This window comes from Chenopodium album, chromosome 8, assembly GCF_948465745.1.
Source record: "Chenopodium album chromosome 8, dcCheAlbu1.1, whole genome shotgun sequence".
Classification (NCBI taxonomy): domain Eukaryota; kingdom Viridiplantae; phylum Streptophyta; class Magnoliopsida; order Caryophyllales; family Amaranthaceae; genus Chenopodium; species Chenopodium album.
Window position 1 is genome coordinate 75,361,603 of NC_137841.1, and position 19,372 is coordinate 75,380,974.

Sequence of the window (19,372 nt, forward strand, 5' to 3'; positions counted from 1 at the left end):
TGGTAACTGTCTTTTTTATGTTTCTGAACTCTTGATCCTGATCTCTTAGACCACTTAGTCTCTAACTAGGAGGGATGTGGACGTGTGGTGCCCTTCTTTGAGCCAAGAGGCTCCACATTACCATCCAATGTATCCCAGAGTCCATGGCTCCCAGTGCAGCATAGCAAATACGTCGTTACATTATATTTTAAACTTATATAAATACAAATTGGTTGGTATTTTGATACCATGATTAGCATCTTTTGTTTAGGCTTATTTTCGTGCTTATTCATCTCAGTTTCAACCTTTCAGGTGTATTATTGTTTTCGCTTAATCTTTCTTACATTTGTGACAGTTAATTTACCTTATGAAATGTTCAATCACTTAAGCACATGTTCACAACGAGGAAATACAAGACGATAAGCCTGATCGACTTGTTTTGCACATCAGGTGGCAATTTATGTAAATACTACACATGGGTTGGGGGATATGTGTAAATCTACGTGGATGGTTAACTTACCCAAGGGAGTAACGTCAATTGTTGACTAACGGTGAACTTAGTCAAATACATAACGTGAATTGCTGCCGTTAATGTGTTTCACTTTCCCAATCTCAAATTCCCCCAATTGCATTATGACCTATCTTCATCTTCTATGATGATATCAAAACTAAAAATCGAAATGGAAGTGAGCTAAGCTGCCGTTTCATGTGTTTGGGTTCTTCTGAAGGAAGTAATTTCATTTCGGTTCTTCTGAAGAGGAAGTAAAGTGAATTTCGCATTCAAATTGCTAGTGGGATCTCAACACTTCAATATCGACTGACGAAATAAGCTCTGAGATGTGAATGTAAGATCTGATCGGCTCAGATCCGAATAACATTTGAAGTGAAATCCTCTTACAAAGGGGATGACAATGGAGGAAATAGCTAAATCAAAGAAACACGTATTTGGGATTAAAAGATAAAATTTGCCGTTTGCTTTGGTTCTAACGCCGTTTCTTGAGACTTTTATGGGCCCACATTAACGGCATTAATCCGTCAGTTAGCAAGAGAATTACAATTGAATATAAAAGCAATATCTGGTACAGCGTGGGCCCACAAGGACGACTGATTGACAAAATTTTGCCAATCAGCCTGATTGACTGGGTTTGGCTCGTTCACAACCATGTCAAGAATAGTTACATAACTATACCTTTGATTAAATCCAGAATAGTTACATAACTATACCTTTGATTAAGTTCCAAGATGAAAAAACTCATGCACTCATTGCAGTATTTTGTTTGCAATTTTCTCTAGCATCAGAGTACTTAAAACATTAAAAAGTATCTCAATTAGTTACATGTAAAACCAAAAAAAAAAAAGTTCTACATTCTTCAAGAAGGCCAATTTCTATACCAACCAGCCCATGCAGAGACAAGACCACTAATCCCCAACGTCACAGCATGACAGCAAAACGGGTTTGGCTCAATCTCCGCCACCGCAATGATCAAGTCCGCCACATTCGCTGCCACCGCCATCAACCTCATCACTCGATCCCCCCTTATTTTCCCCACCCCTTCCTTCACCTCCTCTTCCTTCTTTTCACCCTCATCCAAACCCTTAAGTAGCAGTTTCTCCTTCTTCAGTCCTTCATGCATGAGAATGAAGTCTGATATTATGAAAAAAACATAACCAACTGACTCACCAAAAGCTGAAATGAAGCTCATTTTCTTAGCCAACTTTGCATCCAACACTCCAAGCCTTGACAACCAAGTAAAGTGGTCGAAAAAGAAGTAAACCATTTCCCCTGCATTCCCTAGCACGGCCAAGGTCTGGAGCCCACGGGTTGGGCCCGGGTTCCTCCGGATGGTGTTGAGCCCTGTCAAGGACCGGCCACTCCGAAAGGCCTTCCGACTCATGCCTGCAGCCACCTCCCATAGTTTGAACCGTTGGGCCAACTCGGGCTGTGTTGCCTCAAGGTGCCAATGGGCTAACTTGGAGACATATTGGTATGTCTTGACTAGCTTGTCTATGCCATCTCTTTTGGCTAAGAAGATGACTAGCTTATCTAAGGAATCATTGCTCATGGTTTGTTATTCTTCTCTCTTTATTGTGTGTTGGAGGGTACTTCAGAATCTTTGGCTAGTTGAGTTGGGATTATGGGGTTGTATTGTAAGTTTTGTACTTGGAAGCGAAATAGAAGCAGAGCCACAAAGTAGGTATTATTTGGGATAATGTAGAGGATTAATAAGGAACACATGTTTGGACCCTATTTTCCAAATTTTGGCTACCATAATATATTTGTTTTAGTTGCATAGATTTTGTCTCTTTGCATCGAAAGCAATCAAGTATTAGTCTAACTTTCATTAGAAACAAATCAAAGCCTTATGTAAGAAAACAAATCAAGATATACATTGATCCGAGTAAACTAAGCTTCATAAACAAGAGAATTGATCTATATATGCTATGACAAAGATTGAACATTAAGTTGTACGCATTTGACTGAACCAAAGCTATATCAGAAGCGGCACAACCACAACAAAAATTGAAATGCATACTCAATTCATTTAATTTTTTGTGAGATTCAGTGTGTTGCTTCCATTTACAAGTATTAATTTGTTCTTCGTAAGTAAAGGATGAACATAAATTCAAATTTATTATTGTTAAAATTTGTCCCATGTTTTAAACATATGGTTTCTAATTGAACCTTGTAGGTACTAACTAAAGTACTCCGTAATCACTATGTATAGATACCAACAATCCACTTAAATAGTGAAAGAATTGTGAATTAGTTATGGTGAATGGTGCGTAAACGGTAAAAAAATTGCATGCTATGCTTGTTTCCGTATGGCCCATTTGAATATGTTTGGCTACATGTCAACTTTTTGTTGAGAGTCTTTACTTCTAATAAAAACAATATAGCAGGTAAAATCTGTTTTATTTTAATTTCTCTTCCAAACAACGACCAACTTTGTGGTTCTTGTATCGAAGAGGTAACCTACTTGGAAGTGAGAGGAGTCTCAGCTCAAATGTTACTCACGAGTCACCTACAACAATGAGCTTGCTCAAAAGAGGAGAGAGAGAGAATAGTGAGTAGGGTACTCTTAATGGCTACCAATTGGCTAGCTAGCCTAGTGCTCTCAAGTCCTTACTTCCCTACTCCAAAACTAAATCACCTACGAGTAAATGTTAATCATTTAGCCGGACTCACTACTCTAAACTTCGTGACCATCCCACAACCATATGGACTAGACCTCAACTCCCCGCTCCATGCGACGGTGCGACTTGGGCCGTTTCTAGTTTTCTCACACTAAACTCCTTTTTCTGTTAGTTTCTTACCAAAAAATTATAATGGTTAGATCTCCCCCATCTTTCTCTCCAGTGTATTTCATCTTCAAAACCTCCATTTTTAACCAGCTCAAAAACCTCTGATCCTGATGAACTCACACTCATTCATCAACCTACATTTCCACATTTGTTGATCATCCTCTCACTTTATCAATCAATCGATCAATTCATCAAAATTCTGGAAAAATGATGGTAGATTTGGGAGCATTTTCCGACGAGAAATTCGACGCCAAAAAATGGATAAACAACGCCGTAAAAGCGCGTCATCCGCAAGATGTGTTGGAGAATTACTTAGCAGATCTGGAAATGAAGCTTCAGTTGATGTCTGAAGAGATCTCCGCTTCTCTTGAAGAACAAAGTTCTGCCTCCATTCTCCGTGTTCCACGCGCCACTCGTGACGTCATCCGTATTCGCGACGACGCCGTTTCTCTCCGCTCTTCCATCTCCACCATCCTTACCAAGATCAAGCAGGTTTGATTTAATTTGATTTTTTTTTGGTTTGATTTTGTCTGTTAATCAAGAAATTTGAGGCTATATTTGTGTTACTGCATATTTTAATTAGTGACTAATTATGGATATTTGCGGAAATGTGGAATTGGAAGTAATGCTGTCAAATTTAGTATATTTTGTTGTATTTTTGATGATATGAGAGTGTGATTAATTACTTGATCCTAGTAATGGTGAAAATTAAGATGAATTTGTGTTAGACATAGTGTGCAATTAGCTAGGGTGTTTACGGATCGTGTCGAATAGTTGTTGCTCTAGTGAGACCATTTGAATGAAGGTGAAATTAGAAATCAATACAGTCTTGTATTATGAGATTAGTTGAAATGTAAGATATGAATTCATGTAAGTGAAGTTGCCATCATAGATAACAACAGCTACACTTTCTAAACTTCTAGTACAAAAATTGAACATTTAACCATTATGCAAGAGCAATATTTCGATGCATAATTTAGGCTTTGGACCAACATATATATTGTATATCTAATGACCCAAGAAAATCAAGGGAGGTTGGGACCCTACCAGCCCAAACTAAGATTCGCCGTTGTGCCTCTGAAATACAGAATCTAAACTGATAAACTATTGTTTGACAGCTTCCATAAGGCACACAATTGCGGTGACTAAAAACTTAATGGAAGTGCAGCAATTTGATTAAAACATAGTATAGACTGTTAAAAAATAAAGAGATAAGGGCTGCTGTCCACAATTCAATGCAAATGGCACTTCTTTAAAAGAATCAAGAGGTGGAGTTTATTTCCTGATAAGCTAGTATTGTCTTTTGGTCCAATTTAACCAGCAACTTTACCTTATAAGTGTGAAACTATACTCTGGCAAACAAATATTGATAACTGAGGATTTCAGTGTGTTATAGCATGTACTAGATGTTAGATTTTTTAGATGCCGAAACAACAGCTTGCTAAGCTGGGTTCAGTTCAGAAGGTTTTGAAGTTTGTACCTTTGACTGATTCTAGGAATTATGGAACTGACTCTAGCGCGTAACAATTTTGGTCATAATGGCCCTTTTGTTGTCGTTGTTGTTGTCCCAAGTTTGACGGTAAAAAGTTTATCTATTACCATTGAACTGAAAGGAATAGTTTGGGACTTTTATATTAGAAACTACCTCTGTTACTTCAAGGTCTCCAACAATTTTCTTTATCAAATTAGGGGGTAAAAACTGAAAATCCTTGTTAGATTTGGCTTGATATATACTTTCATAAGTTAACCGACCAAGAATTAGTTTGGTACTAATTTTGGGAAGCTATTTATTCCCTAATAGTGTAATATAGTCCAGCTTAGTTATTAACTGCAAAGTAACTTTTGTTTGTCCCAGTAGAGGGTTTTATTGCCAAGCCTTGCTCACTTCGACGTATAATCTTGAGAATTATATGCACTATTGAAAGTAACCTGATCATCTCTACTATAAAATGTCAAATAGTATTTGAGTTGATGAGTTTTTTTGGGATTGATCACATAGATCTTGCTAATTACTTGAAGGGCTGTGGCTACATGTGTCTCTTGTTCTTTCATAGAATTGTTGCTCAATGAGAGCTCTTTTTATTACCTTGTCTTAACTCTCCTCAGGCTGAAGGCTCCGCTGCTGACTCTATTGCGGCTCTTGCAAAAGTTGACACTGTCAAACATAGGATGGAAGCTGCATACAAGACATTGCAGGTTTTATATAATTTTTTTCTTTTAAAAATCTTTGTACTTTATGATCTAGTTGATGTGGCTGAGAAAAGGTCAAGTCCTTAATAAGGCAAGTTTGGTGTGCTATATAGGATGCTGCTGGGTTGACCCAATTGAGCTCAACCGTGGAGGATGTTTTCGCGAGTGGTGATCTTTCACGGGCTGCTGAAACGTTAGCCAGCATGAGGCATTGCCTGTCTGCAGTAGGGGAGGTATGATGTTTAGCTGCTTCCTACTAGTCGTAAATATGTTCTATTTATGCTGGCCTTAAGATTATTTTTTCGGTGCTATACTTTTAGGTTGCTGAATTTGCTAATGTGAGGAAGCAACTTGAGGTCTTAGAGGATAGACTGGACGCGATGGTGCAGCCTCGATTGACAGATGCCCTGTCAAATCGTAAAGTAATGTATTTATATGGGTTTTGCATTGTCTGCTCCTATTTTTCTCCTTGTGTCTCTTAAACTCCTTTGTTCTTACTATACAGATTGAAGTTGCTCAAGAGATGCGAGGAATTCTTGTGCGAATTGGTAGATTCCAGTCCCTAGAAGTGTACTATACAAAGGTTCACCTCAAATCCATAAAAAAACTTTGGGATGAATTTGAATCCAAACAACGAATCAATAAGTTGGCAACTGAAAAAAATGATGGGCAAAGGCAAGCTAGTAATGACTTCCAATCAAATCATTCAGGCCTTTCTTTCTCCAAATGGTTGCCAAGCTTTTACGATGAACTACAACTCTATCTTGAGCAAGAATGGAAATGGTAAAGTCACAATTTTCTTGTTGTGTCCCTTTCTCAGTTGCCTTTCCCTAAAAAGCATGCTAGGCTAAAATTCTTTGCTTTCATACTTTTGTCCTCTTTTGTGAAGTTTTCCTTGCTTTCATATGAATCTTAGAGTTATTATTTTTCTTACATTTTTTTTTTTAAATTTTACTCTCCAATAGTAATTTTCTCCAGTTGTTTATGGCTAGAGCTGTGAGGTAAGAGTTGGTCAGGTCAACTCGGGTCGGGTCAATTCAGATTAATTCCATAACCTATGCGGGTCGGGTTTGGGTTGGGTCATGCTTGAGTCAGGTCACGTCGGGTCATACTTCTTATCGGGTTTGGGTCGTGTTTAGGTCGGGTTAATAACAGGTCGGGTTACATTCGGGTCGAGTGAACAATAAGTCGGGTTTAATTCGGGTTTTCACAGGTTAAAACAGGTTAGGGTAATTCTCGGGTTCGATTCAAGTCAATAATTTGCGGGTTAAAATCAGCTCGGGTCATTCTCGGGTTTGAGTCGGGTTCAGTTAAAGTCAATAATTTGCGGATTATAATCAGGTCGGGTCATTTTCAAGTCGGGTCATTCTCGGGTTCGGTTCAAGTCAATAATTTGCGGGTTATAATCAGGTTGGGTCATTTCCAAGTCGGGTGATTCTCGGATTTAAGTCGGGTTATGTTCAAATCAATAATTTGCAGGTTACAATCAGGTCGGGTCATTTCCAAGTCAGGTCATATTCGGGTTCAAATAACTATAAATAGATAATTATCATTTTTATCAAGCTAATTATTTCCTATGACTATAATATATATGGCAATATACTAGGGAACTATAGTCTATAATTTAGGAAGATAATTATCTTCTTTGACCATACAACAAATATATACTATATTTAACTCTTAAATTTGAGGATGATGCTCCTTTCTTTTGCTGGCATGGACCGACTTGGTCTCCCAAGACAAAATGCTTTGATCAACAATAATAAGGTGGTCTAAATAGCATTTAAGGTGATTTGAAATCGGGTCAGAAATATTTTGGGTTGAATTTAGGTCGGGTCAATAACAAGCCGTGTTCATTTCGAGTCGGGTTAGTAATAGACCGGGTTGAATTTTTGGGTCGGGTAAGTAATAGGTATGGTAAAATTCGGGTCAGGTCAATAACAAGTCGGGTTGAATTTGGGTTAAGTTAATAACAAGTCGGGTTGATTTTGGGTCGGGTTTGTAACAGATTGGGTTAAATTTGGGTCGGGTTAGGAACATGACAGGTTGAATTCAGTTCATGTTAGTAACAACTCGGGTTAAATTTAGGTTTTGACGGGTTAAAACGGGTTTGGGTCAATTTCGGTTCAAGTCAGGTTCGGTCCAAGTTAATTAAATTGGCCGTTGTAAACCGGTAAATTGGTCGTTTAAAAGCAAATTGAATGGTTCCACATACCCAATTGGACTCCCGGAGGGTATTAGGGACCATGGTAAACATTTTGGCAATTTTTATTTTCGGGCAGAAAAAAGTAAAAAAATTCAAAAATTGAAGGCTAATATCCACACTTTTTGAGAAATTTAGGAGGTTTCGTGGCCCGGTGTCGAAAAGTCTTGAAATTTTATGGGATACATCTCGGGGTCATATAATGTCGTTTGGAACCATATATGATCATTATTTGTTGCCATAAATGTTCGTGGTAGGCTTGAATTAATGAAATCGGTGCATGTTGTAAACCGGTATATTGGTCGTTTAAAGGCAAATTGAATGGTTCCACCCACCTAATTGGACTCCCGGCGGTCATTTGGGACCATGGTAAACATTTTTGCAGTTTTTATTTCCGGGCGATAAAAAGTAAAAAAATTTCCAAAATTGAAGGTTAATATCCATGCTTTTTGAGAAATTTCGAGGGTTTCGGTGCTGTTGTCGAAAAAAAATGAGATTTTAGGGGATACATCTCAGGGTCATATAATACCGTTTGGAACCATGAATGATCATTATATGTTGTCATAAATGTTCGTGGTAGGATCGAGTTAATGAAATCGGAGCAAGTTGTAAACCGGTAAATTGGCCGTTTAAAGGAAAAATTGAATGGTTCCACCCACCCAATTGGACTCCCGGAGGGTATTAGGGACCATGGTAAACATTTCGGCAATTTTTATTTCCGGGCGAAAAAAAAGCCAAAAGTTCCAAAATTGAATACTAATATCCACGCTTTTTAAGAAATTTAGGAGGTTTTGGTCCCGCTGTCGAAAAATCTTTAAATTCTAGGGGATATTTCTCGGGGTCATATAATGTCGTTTGGAACCATATACGATCATTATTAGTTATTATAAATGTTCGTGGTAGGCTTGAATTAATGAAATTAGTGCAAGTTGTAGACCGGGTAAATTAGTCGTTTAAAGGCAAATGGGATGATTCCACTCACCTAATTGGACTCCCGGAGGTTTTTAGGGACCATGGTAAAAAATTTTGCAATTTTTATTTCCAGGCGAAAAAAGTAAAAAAAATTCCAAAATTGAAGGTTAATATCCATGTTTTTTGACAAATTTCGAGGGTTTCGGTGCTGTTGTCGATAAGAAATGAGATTTTAGGGGACATCTCGGGATCATATAATATCGTTTGGAACCATGAATGATCATTATATGTTGTCATAAATGTTCGTGGTAGGATCGAGTTAGTGAAATCGGTGCAAGTTGTAAATTGGTCGTTTAAAGGAAAATTGGATGGTTCCACCCACGTAATTGGACTCCCGGAGGGTATATGGGACCATGGTAAACATTTCGGCAATTTTTATTTCCGGGCGAAAAAATGTCAAAAGTTTCAAAATTGAAGGCTAATATCCACACTATTTGAGAAATTTTGGAGGTTTTGGTCCCGCTGTCGAAAAATCTTGAAATTCTAGGGGATATTTCTCGGGATCATATAATGTCGTTTGGAACCATATACGATCATTTTTAGTTGTTATAAATGTTCGTGGTAGGTTTGATATAATGAAATCGGTGCAAGTTGTAGACCGGTAAATTGGTCGTTTAAAGGCAAATCGGATGGTTCCACTCACCTAATTGGACTCCCGGAGGTTGTTAGGGACCATGGTAAATTTTTTTGCAATTTTTATTTCCAGGCGAAAAAAAGTAAAAAAAATTCCAAAATTGAAGTTTAATATCCATGCTTTTTGAGAAATTTCGAGGGTTTCGGTGCTGTTGTTGAAAAGAAATGAGATTTTAGGCGATACATCTAGGGGTCATATAATATCGTTTGGAACCATGAATGATCATTATATGTGGTCATAAATGTTAGTGGTAGAATCGAGTTAATGAAATCGGTGTAAGTTGTAAACCGGTAAATTGGCCGTTTAAAGGAAAATTGGATGGTTCCACCCACCCAATTGGACCCTCGGAGGGTATTAGGGATCATGGTAAGCATTTCGGAAATTTTTATTTTCGGCCGAAAAAAAAGTCAAAAGTTCCAAAATTGAAGGGTATCCACACTTTTTGAGAAATTTTGGAGGTTTTGGGCCCGCTGTCGAAAAATCTTGAAATTCTAGGGGATATTTCTCGAGGTCATATAATGCCGTTTGGAACCATATACGATCATTATTAGTGGTTATAAATGTTCGTGGTAGACTTGAATTAATGAAATTAGTGCAAGTTGTAGACTGGTAAATTGGTTGTTTAAAGGCAAATTGGATGGTTCCACCCACCTAATTGGACTCTCGGCGGTGGTAGGATCGAGTTAATGAAATCGGTGCAAGTTGTAAATCAGTAAATTGGCTGTTTAAAGGCAATTTTGATGGTTCCACCCACCCAATTAGACCCCCGGAGGGTATTAGGGACCATGGTATAAATTTCGGTAATTTTTATTTCCGGGCGCAAAATAAGTAATAAAATTCCAAAATTGAAGGTTTATATCCACACTTTTTGAGAAATTTTTGAGGTTTTGGGCCCAGTGTCGAAAAGTCTTGAAATTCTAGGGGATATATCTCGAGGTCATATAATGTCGTTTGAAACCATATACGATCATTATTAGTTGTTATAAATGTTCGTGATAAGCTTGAATTAATGAAATTGGTGCAAGTTGTAAACTAGTGAATTGGTCGTTTAATGGCAAATTCCATGATTTTTGAAAAATTTTGTAGGATGCGGGGCCCGTTGAGGAAAATTCTTGAAATTCTAGGGGATACATCTCGGGGTCATTTAATGCCGTTTGGAACCATATATGATCATTATTTGTTGTTATTAATGTTTATGGTAGGCTTGAATTAATGAAATCGGTGCAAGTTATAAACTGATAAATAGACCGTTTAAAGGCAAATTGGATGGTTCCACCCACCCAATTGGACTCTCGAAGGGTATTAGGGACCATGGTAGAATTTCGGCAATTATTATTTTCGGGCGAAAAAAATTCTAAAATTTCAAAATTAATGGCTAATATCCACGCTTTTTGAGAAATTTTGGAGGTTTTGGGGCCCAGTTATCGAAAAGACTTTAAATTTTAAGGAATACATGTCGGGGTCATATAAAGTCGTTTGGAACCATATATAATAATTATTTGTTGTTGTAAATGTTCGTGGTAGGATTGAGTTAATGAAATCGGTGCAAGTTGTAAACCGGTAAATTGGTCGTTTAAAGGCAACTTGGATGGTTCCACCCACCCAATTAGACTCCCTGATGGTATTAGGGACCATAGTAAAAATTTCGGCAATTTTAATTTCCAATCGAAAAAAAAGTCAAAAAATTCCAAAATTGAAGGCTTATATCCACGCTTTTTGAGAAATTTTTTTGGTTAAGTACGTTGTCGAAAAACCTAGAGATTTTAGGGAATACATCTCGGGGATATATAATGCCGTTTGGAACCATATATGATCATTATATATTGTCATAAATGTTCGTGGTAGGCTTGAGTTAATGAAATCGGTGCAAGCTGTAGATCGGTAAATCAGCCGTTTAAAGGCAAATTGGATGGTTCTACCCACCCAATTGGATTCCCGAAGGGTATTAGGGACCATGGTAAACATTTCTGAAATATTTTTTTCCGTGCAAAAAAAAGTCAATAGTTCCAAAATTGAAGGCTAATATCCACACTTTTTGAGAAATTTTGGAGGTTTTGGGCCCGTGTCGAAAAATCTTGAAATTTTAGTGGATATATCTCGGGGTCATATAATGTTGTTTGGAACCATATATGATCATTATTAGTTGTTATAAATGTTTGTGATAGACTTAAATTAATTAAATTGGTGCAAGGTTTAAACTGGTAAATTGGTCGTTTAAAGGCAAATTGGATGGTTCCACCGACCCAATTGGACTCCTGGCGGTTATTAGAGACCATGGTAAACATTTTTGCAGTTTTTATTTCCGGGCGAAAAAAAATAAAAACAATTCCAAAATTGAAGGTTAATATCCATGCTTTTTGAGAAATTTCGAGGGTTTCGGGTAAAGCTCTCAATTTTGGTAAACGGGTTAAGTTTGGGTCGATATGAGTTGGTCGGGTCGGGTCAATTCGAATTAATTCCATTACCTATGCGGGTCGGGTTGGGGTTGGAACTGCTTGAGTCGGGTCACGTTAGGTCATACTTCTTATCGGGTTTGGGTCTGGTTTAGGTCAGGTTAATAACATGTCAGGTGAACTATAGGTCGGGTTTAATTCGGGTTTTCACGGGTTAAAACGGTTAGGGTATTTATTGGGTTTGAGTTGGGTTCGGTTCAAGTCAATAATTTGTGGGTTAGAATCAGGTTGGGTCATTCTCAGGTTTTAGTTCAAGTCAATAATTTGCGGGTTATAATTAGGTCGGGTCATTTTCAAGTCGGGTCACTTTCGGGTTCAAGTCGGGTTCGGTAAGTCAATAATTTGCGGGTTATAATCAGGTTGGGTCATTTCCAAGTCGGGTCATTCTCGGAGTCAAGTGGGTTATGTTCAAGTCAATAATTTGCAAGTTACAATCAGGTCGGGTCATTTCCAAGTCAGGTCATATTCGGGTTCAATTAACTATAAATAGATAATTATCATTTTTATCAAGCTAATTATTTCCTTTGACTATAATATATAAGGCAATATATTAGGGAACTATAATTTATAATTTAGGAAGATAATTATCTCCTTTAACCATACAACAAATATATACTATATTTAACTCTTAAATTTGAGGATGATGCATCTTTCTTTTGCTGGCATGGACCGACTTGGTCTCCCATGACAAAATGCTTTGATCAACAATAATAAGGTGGTGTAAATTGCATTTAAGGTGAATTGAAATCAGGTTAGAAACAATTTTGGTTTAATTTAGGTCGAGTCAATAACAAGTCGTGTTAATTTCGAGTCGTGTTAGTAACAGATCGAGTTGAATTTTTGGGTCGGGTTAGTAATAGGTCCAGTAAACTTCGGGTCGGGTCAATAACAAGTCGGGTTGAATTTGGGTCAGGTCACTAACAAGTCGGGTTGATTTTGGGTCGGGTTTGTAACAGGTTGTGTTAAATTCGGGTCGGGTTGAATTCAGGTCAAGTTAGTTACAAGTCGGGTTAAATTTGGGTTTTGACAAGTTAAATTTGTGTTTTGACAGGTTAAAACGGTTTTGGGTCAATTTTGGTTCAAGTCGGGTTCGGTTGAGGTTAATAATTTACGGATTACATTCGAGTCGGGTCATCTCTAAGTCAGTTTCATTTTCGGTTTCAGGTCTCACATACTCGGGTCAACTCGGGTCTAGGGTTGGTTTTAGGTCGGATCAGGTCGGGTTTGGGTCACCATTTTTTTCGGGTTCAGATGGGTCGGTTATTAATCGGGTTTGAGTCGATATTTCGGGACGGGTCAACTTTTGACAGCTCTACTTATGGCTACGTCTTTAAGAAACTGAGAATGAATTTTCCACAAGATTGATAAAGTCATGAAGATCAAACACCACTAAGCATCGATATAATTGAGTTATTATTGACTTTACTAATAAGATAGCTAGTCACTTAAGGTAGCAACGCTATTAATAGAGCATATTATAGAGAGGAAAAGCATGCTGAGTATTATTAAGATTTTTTTGTAGTTTTCTTTTACCTGCTTGGAGAGAACAAGCCTCTTGGATGTTTGAAACTGTCTTCTATTATTGCTGTTTTCCAGATGTTAAGCAGTCATTCTTCATCTTCTTCCTAAATTTACACACTTCATCTTTTAATCCTGTCCAAAGCTAAAGCTGAGTTTTAGCAGGCACCCTTTGTGAATTTGTGTTCATTATTTTGGCAATTTGGCTTGTCATTTATTTTGCTTCATAGAAGTTATTCACGTGTTATTTTTCAGGTGCGCAATTGCCTTTCCTGATGATTATACAACACTGGTACCAAAGCTGTTAATTGAGACAATGTTGGCTATTAATTCAAGCTTCATTTCCCGCATCAATCTTGCAACTGGAGATGCTGTTCCTGAAACAAAAGCATTAGCTAAAGGTTGAATAAACATCCCTAAAGCCTTATTTTATATGCTCCCATTGCTCCATAAAACAAGGTCTATTGGCATTTTTGCTGTCATCTAGTTTTAAGGGCATACTTAGGCTTTTTTTTTTTTTTTTTTTTTTCTCTCTGCTGTTCTAACATAAAATATTTTGAAACTATGAATTTAGAAAAGTATTTTAACAGGTCTGTTGATTTTACCTTGAAAGTATCACCTTTGGGTATAATAGCAGGAACAGAAAATTCATTACTTAATAAATATGAAAGATTTTAGTATTGATGTGATGTTTATTCAAAACAATTAGTTGCCAGTTTTGTTTTGTAAGGTGAGATAAATTGCATTTTGGTGTGCCAAGCTGATAGATTTTTGCTCTGGTGTGTTATTAGTGTGATGCAATTAGTTACCCTTTTCAATTAGTGAGGAGAGATAAACTGCATTTTATTGTGCCCCATATGTATCAGATACATGTCTTTTATGAATAGGTCCTGTGTTTTTTAGAAACTGCCATTGTTAGCCAATAAAGTTGTATTGAATGATGAAAAGAGGGCTGAGGACTATGTCCAAACTTAGGAAGTCTTGGTGGAGCCTCGATTTAGAAAGACTTTCCCTCTCATGCTTACACTCAGCCAACTGGGGTAGTTTCTGTGAGATGGCTATAATTGCTCTTTGCTTTACTAGCATTCTAACTGTCATGTGAATCAATCTAATTAAGGTGACTTTATAAACTGTAGATTTTACAGCTGGCCCGACATAGGTGCTTTAGATATATAGATGAGCTAAAATAACAAAGTTTGTTCTCTAATTCATATCTTCAGGGACATTGGATTTGTTATCTGGTGATATGCCCAAAGGAAAGATTCACAGCAAGCATCTTGATGCAATGATCGAACTGCATAACGTGACAAGCACTTTTGCAAGAAATATCCAACACCTTTTTTCAGAATCTGCGATGCAAGTATTACTTGATACAATGAAAGCAATATACTCTCCTTTTGAGACATTTAAAAAGAAGTAAGTTGAAGGCTTTGAATTTAAAATTAACTCATTTTGATCTTGCTTTGAACTGTTTTTGCCCATTAATTGAGCTGTAGCTCAGTAGTGCATGCCAAGTTCCTTAGACTAATTTGCAAATTATTACTTTGATGCTTCATAATTCTAATTGATATGTAAATCTTTGTGTGATAGATACGGGCAAATGGAGCGTGCTATCCTTGCTTCTGAGATTGGGAAGTTAGATCTTAGAGGAGCTGTTGCTCGTGGAGTAGGTGCTCAGGGAATAGAACTGAGTGAAACTGTTAGGAGGATGGAGGAGTCTATTCCTCAAGTCATTTTGCTTCTTGAAGCTGCAGTTGAGAGGTGTATTGATTTTACTGGTGGTTCTGAGGCAGATGAGCTAATTGTGGCCTTGGATGACATAATGTTGCAGTACATTACTATGCTTAATGAGACATTAAAATCATTAAGAGCAGTATGTGGAGTTGATAATACATTTGACATTGCAAAGGACTCTGGATTGGACAAAAAGGAAGTAACACATAATCCTCGTAAAGCTGACCTAATTTCAAACGAGGAAGAATGGTCCATGGTACAGGGGGCCTTGCAGATTCTTACTGTTGCTGATTGTTTAACGAGCAGATCCTCAGTCTTTGAAGCTTCACTGAGAGCTACTCTTTCTAGATTAAGTACAAGTCTTCCTGCATCAGTATTTTCTGTGGACCAAAATCAGAGACAATTAGCCATTGACAATGAGTATGCGAATGTGAATTTAGATGAAAGAGCTGCTCTAGATATGGCTTCTGTACGTTTAGTTGATGCTCCTGAAAAGGCTCGAAAGCTAGTTGGTCTTTTGGAACAGGCAAGTACAATTCATTTGGTTTCATCTCTTCTTTTCTAGTCAATATATGCTCTAGTATTTTGTGGTCTAAGGAAAGTGCAAATAGATCGGGGGTTTATGAGTTTAGTGTAAAATTGGTCCAGGGATAGAGCAGCTGAAGGGGTTGTTTAAGAATCTATGTGAACTTATTAGTCGTCTGACGAATCTCTATTTGAATGTTGTCGTAAATATTAATTTTGTATGAAATGATGTGAAATTTAATACAAAGGGGCAAGGGAGTAGGTAGATTTTTTTGGTCAAGCTGCTTTGGCAAATACGAAGAAAGATTGTAGCAAATGAAAAGAGGTCTTTGGGCATCAGGTCATCATATATGAAAAGCTTTTTGAGAATCTTAACTGCTGTTGTGATAACGGGTGTTTAACCAATGTTGAATCTCTAACAAATTCTATGACCCTCATCCATGGCTGTTATATGTGCTCTTCCTCTGTTTAGGGCTATATTAGTATATTGAGGTGTTATTATTAATAAAATGATTTGTCTTGTTTCCTTGGGAATCTTTGTATATATATGTTATGTTGTCTTATTTAAGGTGTATAATAAACTTACTAACTTTAGAAAGCTACTTATGGTTGTGCAGTCTAAAGACCCTCGGTTCCATGCACTTCCACTTGCATCTCAGAGAGTTGCCACATTTGCAGAAACTGTTAATGAGCTTGTGTATGATGTCCTGATATCAAAGGTACGACAGCGTCTTAGTGATGTGTCACGCATGCCAATCTGGGCATCTGCAGAGGAGACTAGCGCTTTTCCTCTTCCAAGCTTTAGCTCATACCCTCAATCCTACATCACTAGTATTGGTGAGTATCTCCTTACCTTGCCCCAGCAGTTGGAGCCCCTTGTAGAAGGTATCTCCAGTGATGATGCCAATGCAGATGATGCCCAGTTCTTCGCTACTGAATGGATGTTTAAGGTGACATCAATTTACCTTTTGCTTTTCCAGTTATCTGTTGAAGTTTTTTATTCTTCCCCCCCCCCCCCCCCCCCCCCCCCCCCCCCCCACACACACACCTTCACTTTTCCCCTATTTATTTTGTATATGTTCCCTTTATACCTGTTTGTGTTCATGATGCCTGCTTATACTTTGTTATTCCTAAACCTTTGAAGGTTGCGGAGGGTGCAGCTGCAATATACATAGAACAATTGCGAGGGATTCAATATATTACTGATCGTGGAGCTCAGCAGCTCTCAGTTGATATAGAGTATTTGGCAAATGTTCTTTCAGCTTTGTCAGTGCCAATTCCCCCAACACTTGCAACATTTCAGACATGTCTTTCCATCCCTAAAGATCAACTAAAAGATCTGATCAAGTCAGATTCCAGCACCCAGCTTGACCTTCCAACAGCCAACCTCATCTGCAAAATGCGACGTGTAAATCTAGATCAATAGTTTTGATGCCAAAATATGTCCTTGCACTAGTTTCCTTCATAAAATCTAAATATTATACTTGAACGGTTAAGCCCATTATCTCTGGCTGGAGCTGTCTAATACATTTGGAAGGAGCGAGAAAGCATTTGAAGACAATGCATATGACCATCCATCACTTCGAAAATCAACCAACAAGCCTCAATTTTGTTTCAATAGTTCCTCATTTTATGCTTTTTGGGGAGATCCGCTTTCAATCAGGATATGTGATATGTGTACTAAATGTATGTTCGAGGCCTTCGAGCACAATGTCGCTCCTAGTTGTACAGTTTTGTAATTATACCTTTGAGCTTTGCCATTACTAAAGGAGGGTAGCTGAAGCGATACAGGAAAGTTATAGGCCCTATTTTTCTAGGCTCTTCAATCTTTCTTCTCTCTATATTATTATTGCTGAACTGAACTTGGTTTGTGAGTTAGATTTGAACAGAAAACACAGTAGAAAGTTGCACTTGCTCAACTATATTTGTATTTTACGAGAATAATTAGATAATTTTGTTTTACAATAGTTTTGCCACCATTCAATCTAATGCATCTGTATTGATATCTAGGGGTGAGCAAAAATTCAGGGTACCCTGATATAGAACCGGAATCTGTTCGGAACCGCAGGTTCCAAACCTGGAACTTGTTGATCAGGTTCCGGTTCCGAGTAATAAAATTAGGAACCTGTTGCAACCGGTTCCGGGTAATATAATTTTGGATCTAGAACCTGTAGGGTACCCTGTTAGTACAGGTTCCCTATAGGGTACATAAAATCGGAACCTATATGGTATTAAAAATTCTAGACAATTAGTGTTGGTTTGTTATATTTGAAGTACTATACTAAAGTTGTAAGCTTTTATTGTGATCATCTATTTTTAAAAAAATAAATTTGTCACAAAGTAACTATTAAACTTACTTTGACAGACAGGGTACCCTGTTTAGGAACCGGAACCTACAGGTTCCGGTTCCGGTTCTCAATTCTTAGGAACCTGTTGCAACAGGTTCCGGTTCCAGTTCCTATTTTTAGGAACCTGTTGCAACAGGTTCCGGTGCCGGGTCCTAATATTTTTACAGGGTACCCTGCTACGCTCACCCCTATTGATATCTACATTTTTGCACATGTAAAAATGATACTACCTTCGTTTTACTCACTTTTGTGATTTATAGAAACGATAAAATATAGTCCTGTGGAATCTTGTTTGAATAGTCCCGATATATTTTTTATAATATTCACTTTTTATAATTTTACAATGTTGATAAGTAGAGATATTAAGCGTTAAAAACATGCGTTGGCAAGCGTGATAAAATAAAGGTGTCAACTAAAAAAAATAGAGGTAGTAGGTTGGAAGTAAGTAATTTTTTGAGAAGAAAAAAAAAAAGCAATAGATTGGTTGGCAAATTTTTTATTTTTTATTTTTTTTTTTTTTTTTTTGAGGCAAACAGAGCAAATATATTAAGCGGAAGAGTCCAGATCAGCAAGAGTTACAATGGCTTGGGGAAAGTTATCAAGCCTAACATACTCTACATTACCATATGTCTCACCCCTTGCGACAAGATGAGCAACGGTATTACAATTCCGCTTAGCATGAGAGAACAAACAAGTATTAAAACTAGCTCTGTCCGACCGAATATCATCAAAGACCGTATTAATGGGGGAAAGACCAGCTTCATTCGAGGAAATAGCCTTGATCACATTGATAGCATCCGATTCAACCCAAATGTTGTTGTGGCCAAATCGTAGTGCAAGGGACAGTGCATACCTTACAGCTTGCGCTTCCAGAATCGCAGGGGAGGAGATTTCCACTTTCATTGTTGCTGATAAAATGAGACGGCCATTATCATCTCTAAAGACTACTCCAAGTCCAGCATGTCCCTCACTAGGGACATAAGCATCAGTGTTAGCCTTGATACACCCAAGTGGTGGGCGCATCCAAACCACACTACTGCCAAGAGTAGGCTGAGCAACGGGAAGGAACACTCTTGTTGCATATTCTTCATATTCATTCACCAATTTACTATAACCCGCAGCTAGCATAACCACATCAGGCCATTCATTCTCGTAGATTATCAAATTGCGACATCGCCACGATGCCCACATCAGAGCTGCCATTCTTCGACGCACACCCCTCTCAACTTTGCTGTGTAACCATTCCCATCTCGCGGCAAAAGACCCGTCTGGTGCATCAAGGAGATTCTCAGCAAGGTCACTATGGCTCCATATTTCGGCAGCAGCTGTGCACTCAAATAAAGAGTGAATAATAGTTTCCTGCTGTTCACCACAAATCTGGCAGGTCGTATCATCCGTAACATGGCGATACCTTAGGCGATCTTTCACGGCTAAGTTACCCTTCACAGCCCCCCATATGAAGTGTTTAAGTTTGGGGGGTCCTGAAAGATCCCACACAGATTTCCATATCTCT

At 37.9% G+C, this 19,372-nt stretch overlaps 2 protein-coding genes across 2 annotated transcripts; one reads left to right on the forward strand and one right to left on the reverse strand.

The window, feature by feature from the left end:
* Positions 1–1,144: 1,144 nt before the first annotated feature.
* Positions 1,145–2,220, reverse strand: LOC145556728 (peroxisomal membrane protein 11-4-like). The gene has a single exon (XM_081618380.1). It carries the CDS (start codon positions 2,040–2,042, stop codon positions 1,350–1,352), a length of 693 nt encoding a protein of 230 aa, XP_081474506.1. The 5' UTR covers positions 2,043–2,220; the 3' UTR covers positions 1,145–1,349.
* Positions 2,221–3,118: 898 nt separating this feature from the next.
* LOC145556729 (conserved oligomeric Golgi complex subunit 7-like) lies at positions 3,119–17,514 on the forward strand. The gene is made up of 10 exons (XM_081618381.1): positions 3,119–3,774; positions 5,389–5,478; positions 5,586–5,705; positions 5,793–5,894; positions 5,978–6,255; positions 13,508–13,653; positions 14,473–14,668; positions 14,843–15,512; positions 16,129–16,461; positions 16,656–17,514. The coding sequence occupies exons 1-10, from the start codon at positions 3,490–3,492 to the stop codon at positions 16,935–16,937; spliced, it is 2,502 nt and encodes an 833-aa protein (XP_081474507.1). The 5' UTR covers positions 3,119–3,489; the 3' UTR covers positions 16,938–17,514.
* The last annotated feature ends 1,858 nt before the right edge of the window (positions 17,515–19,372 follow it).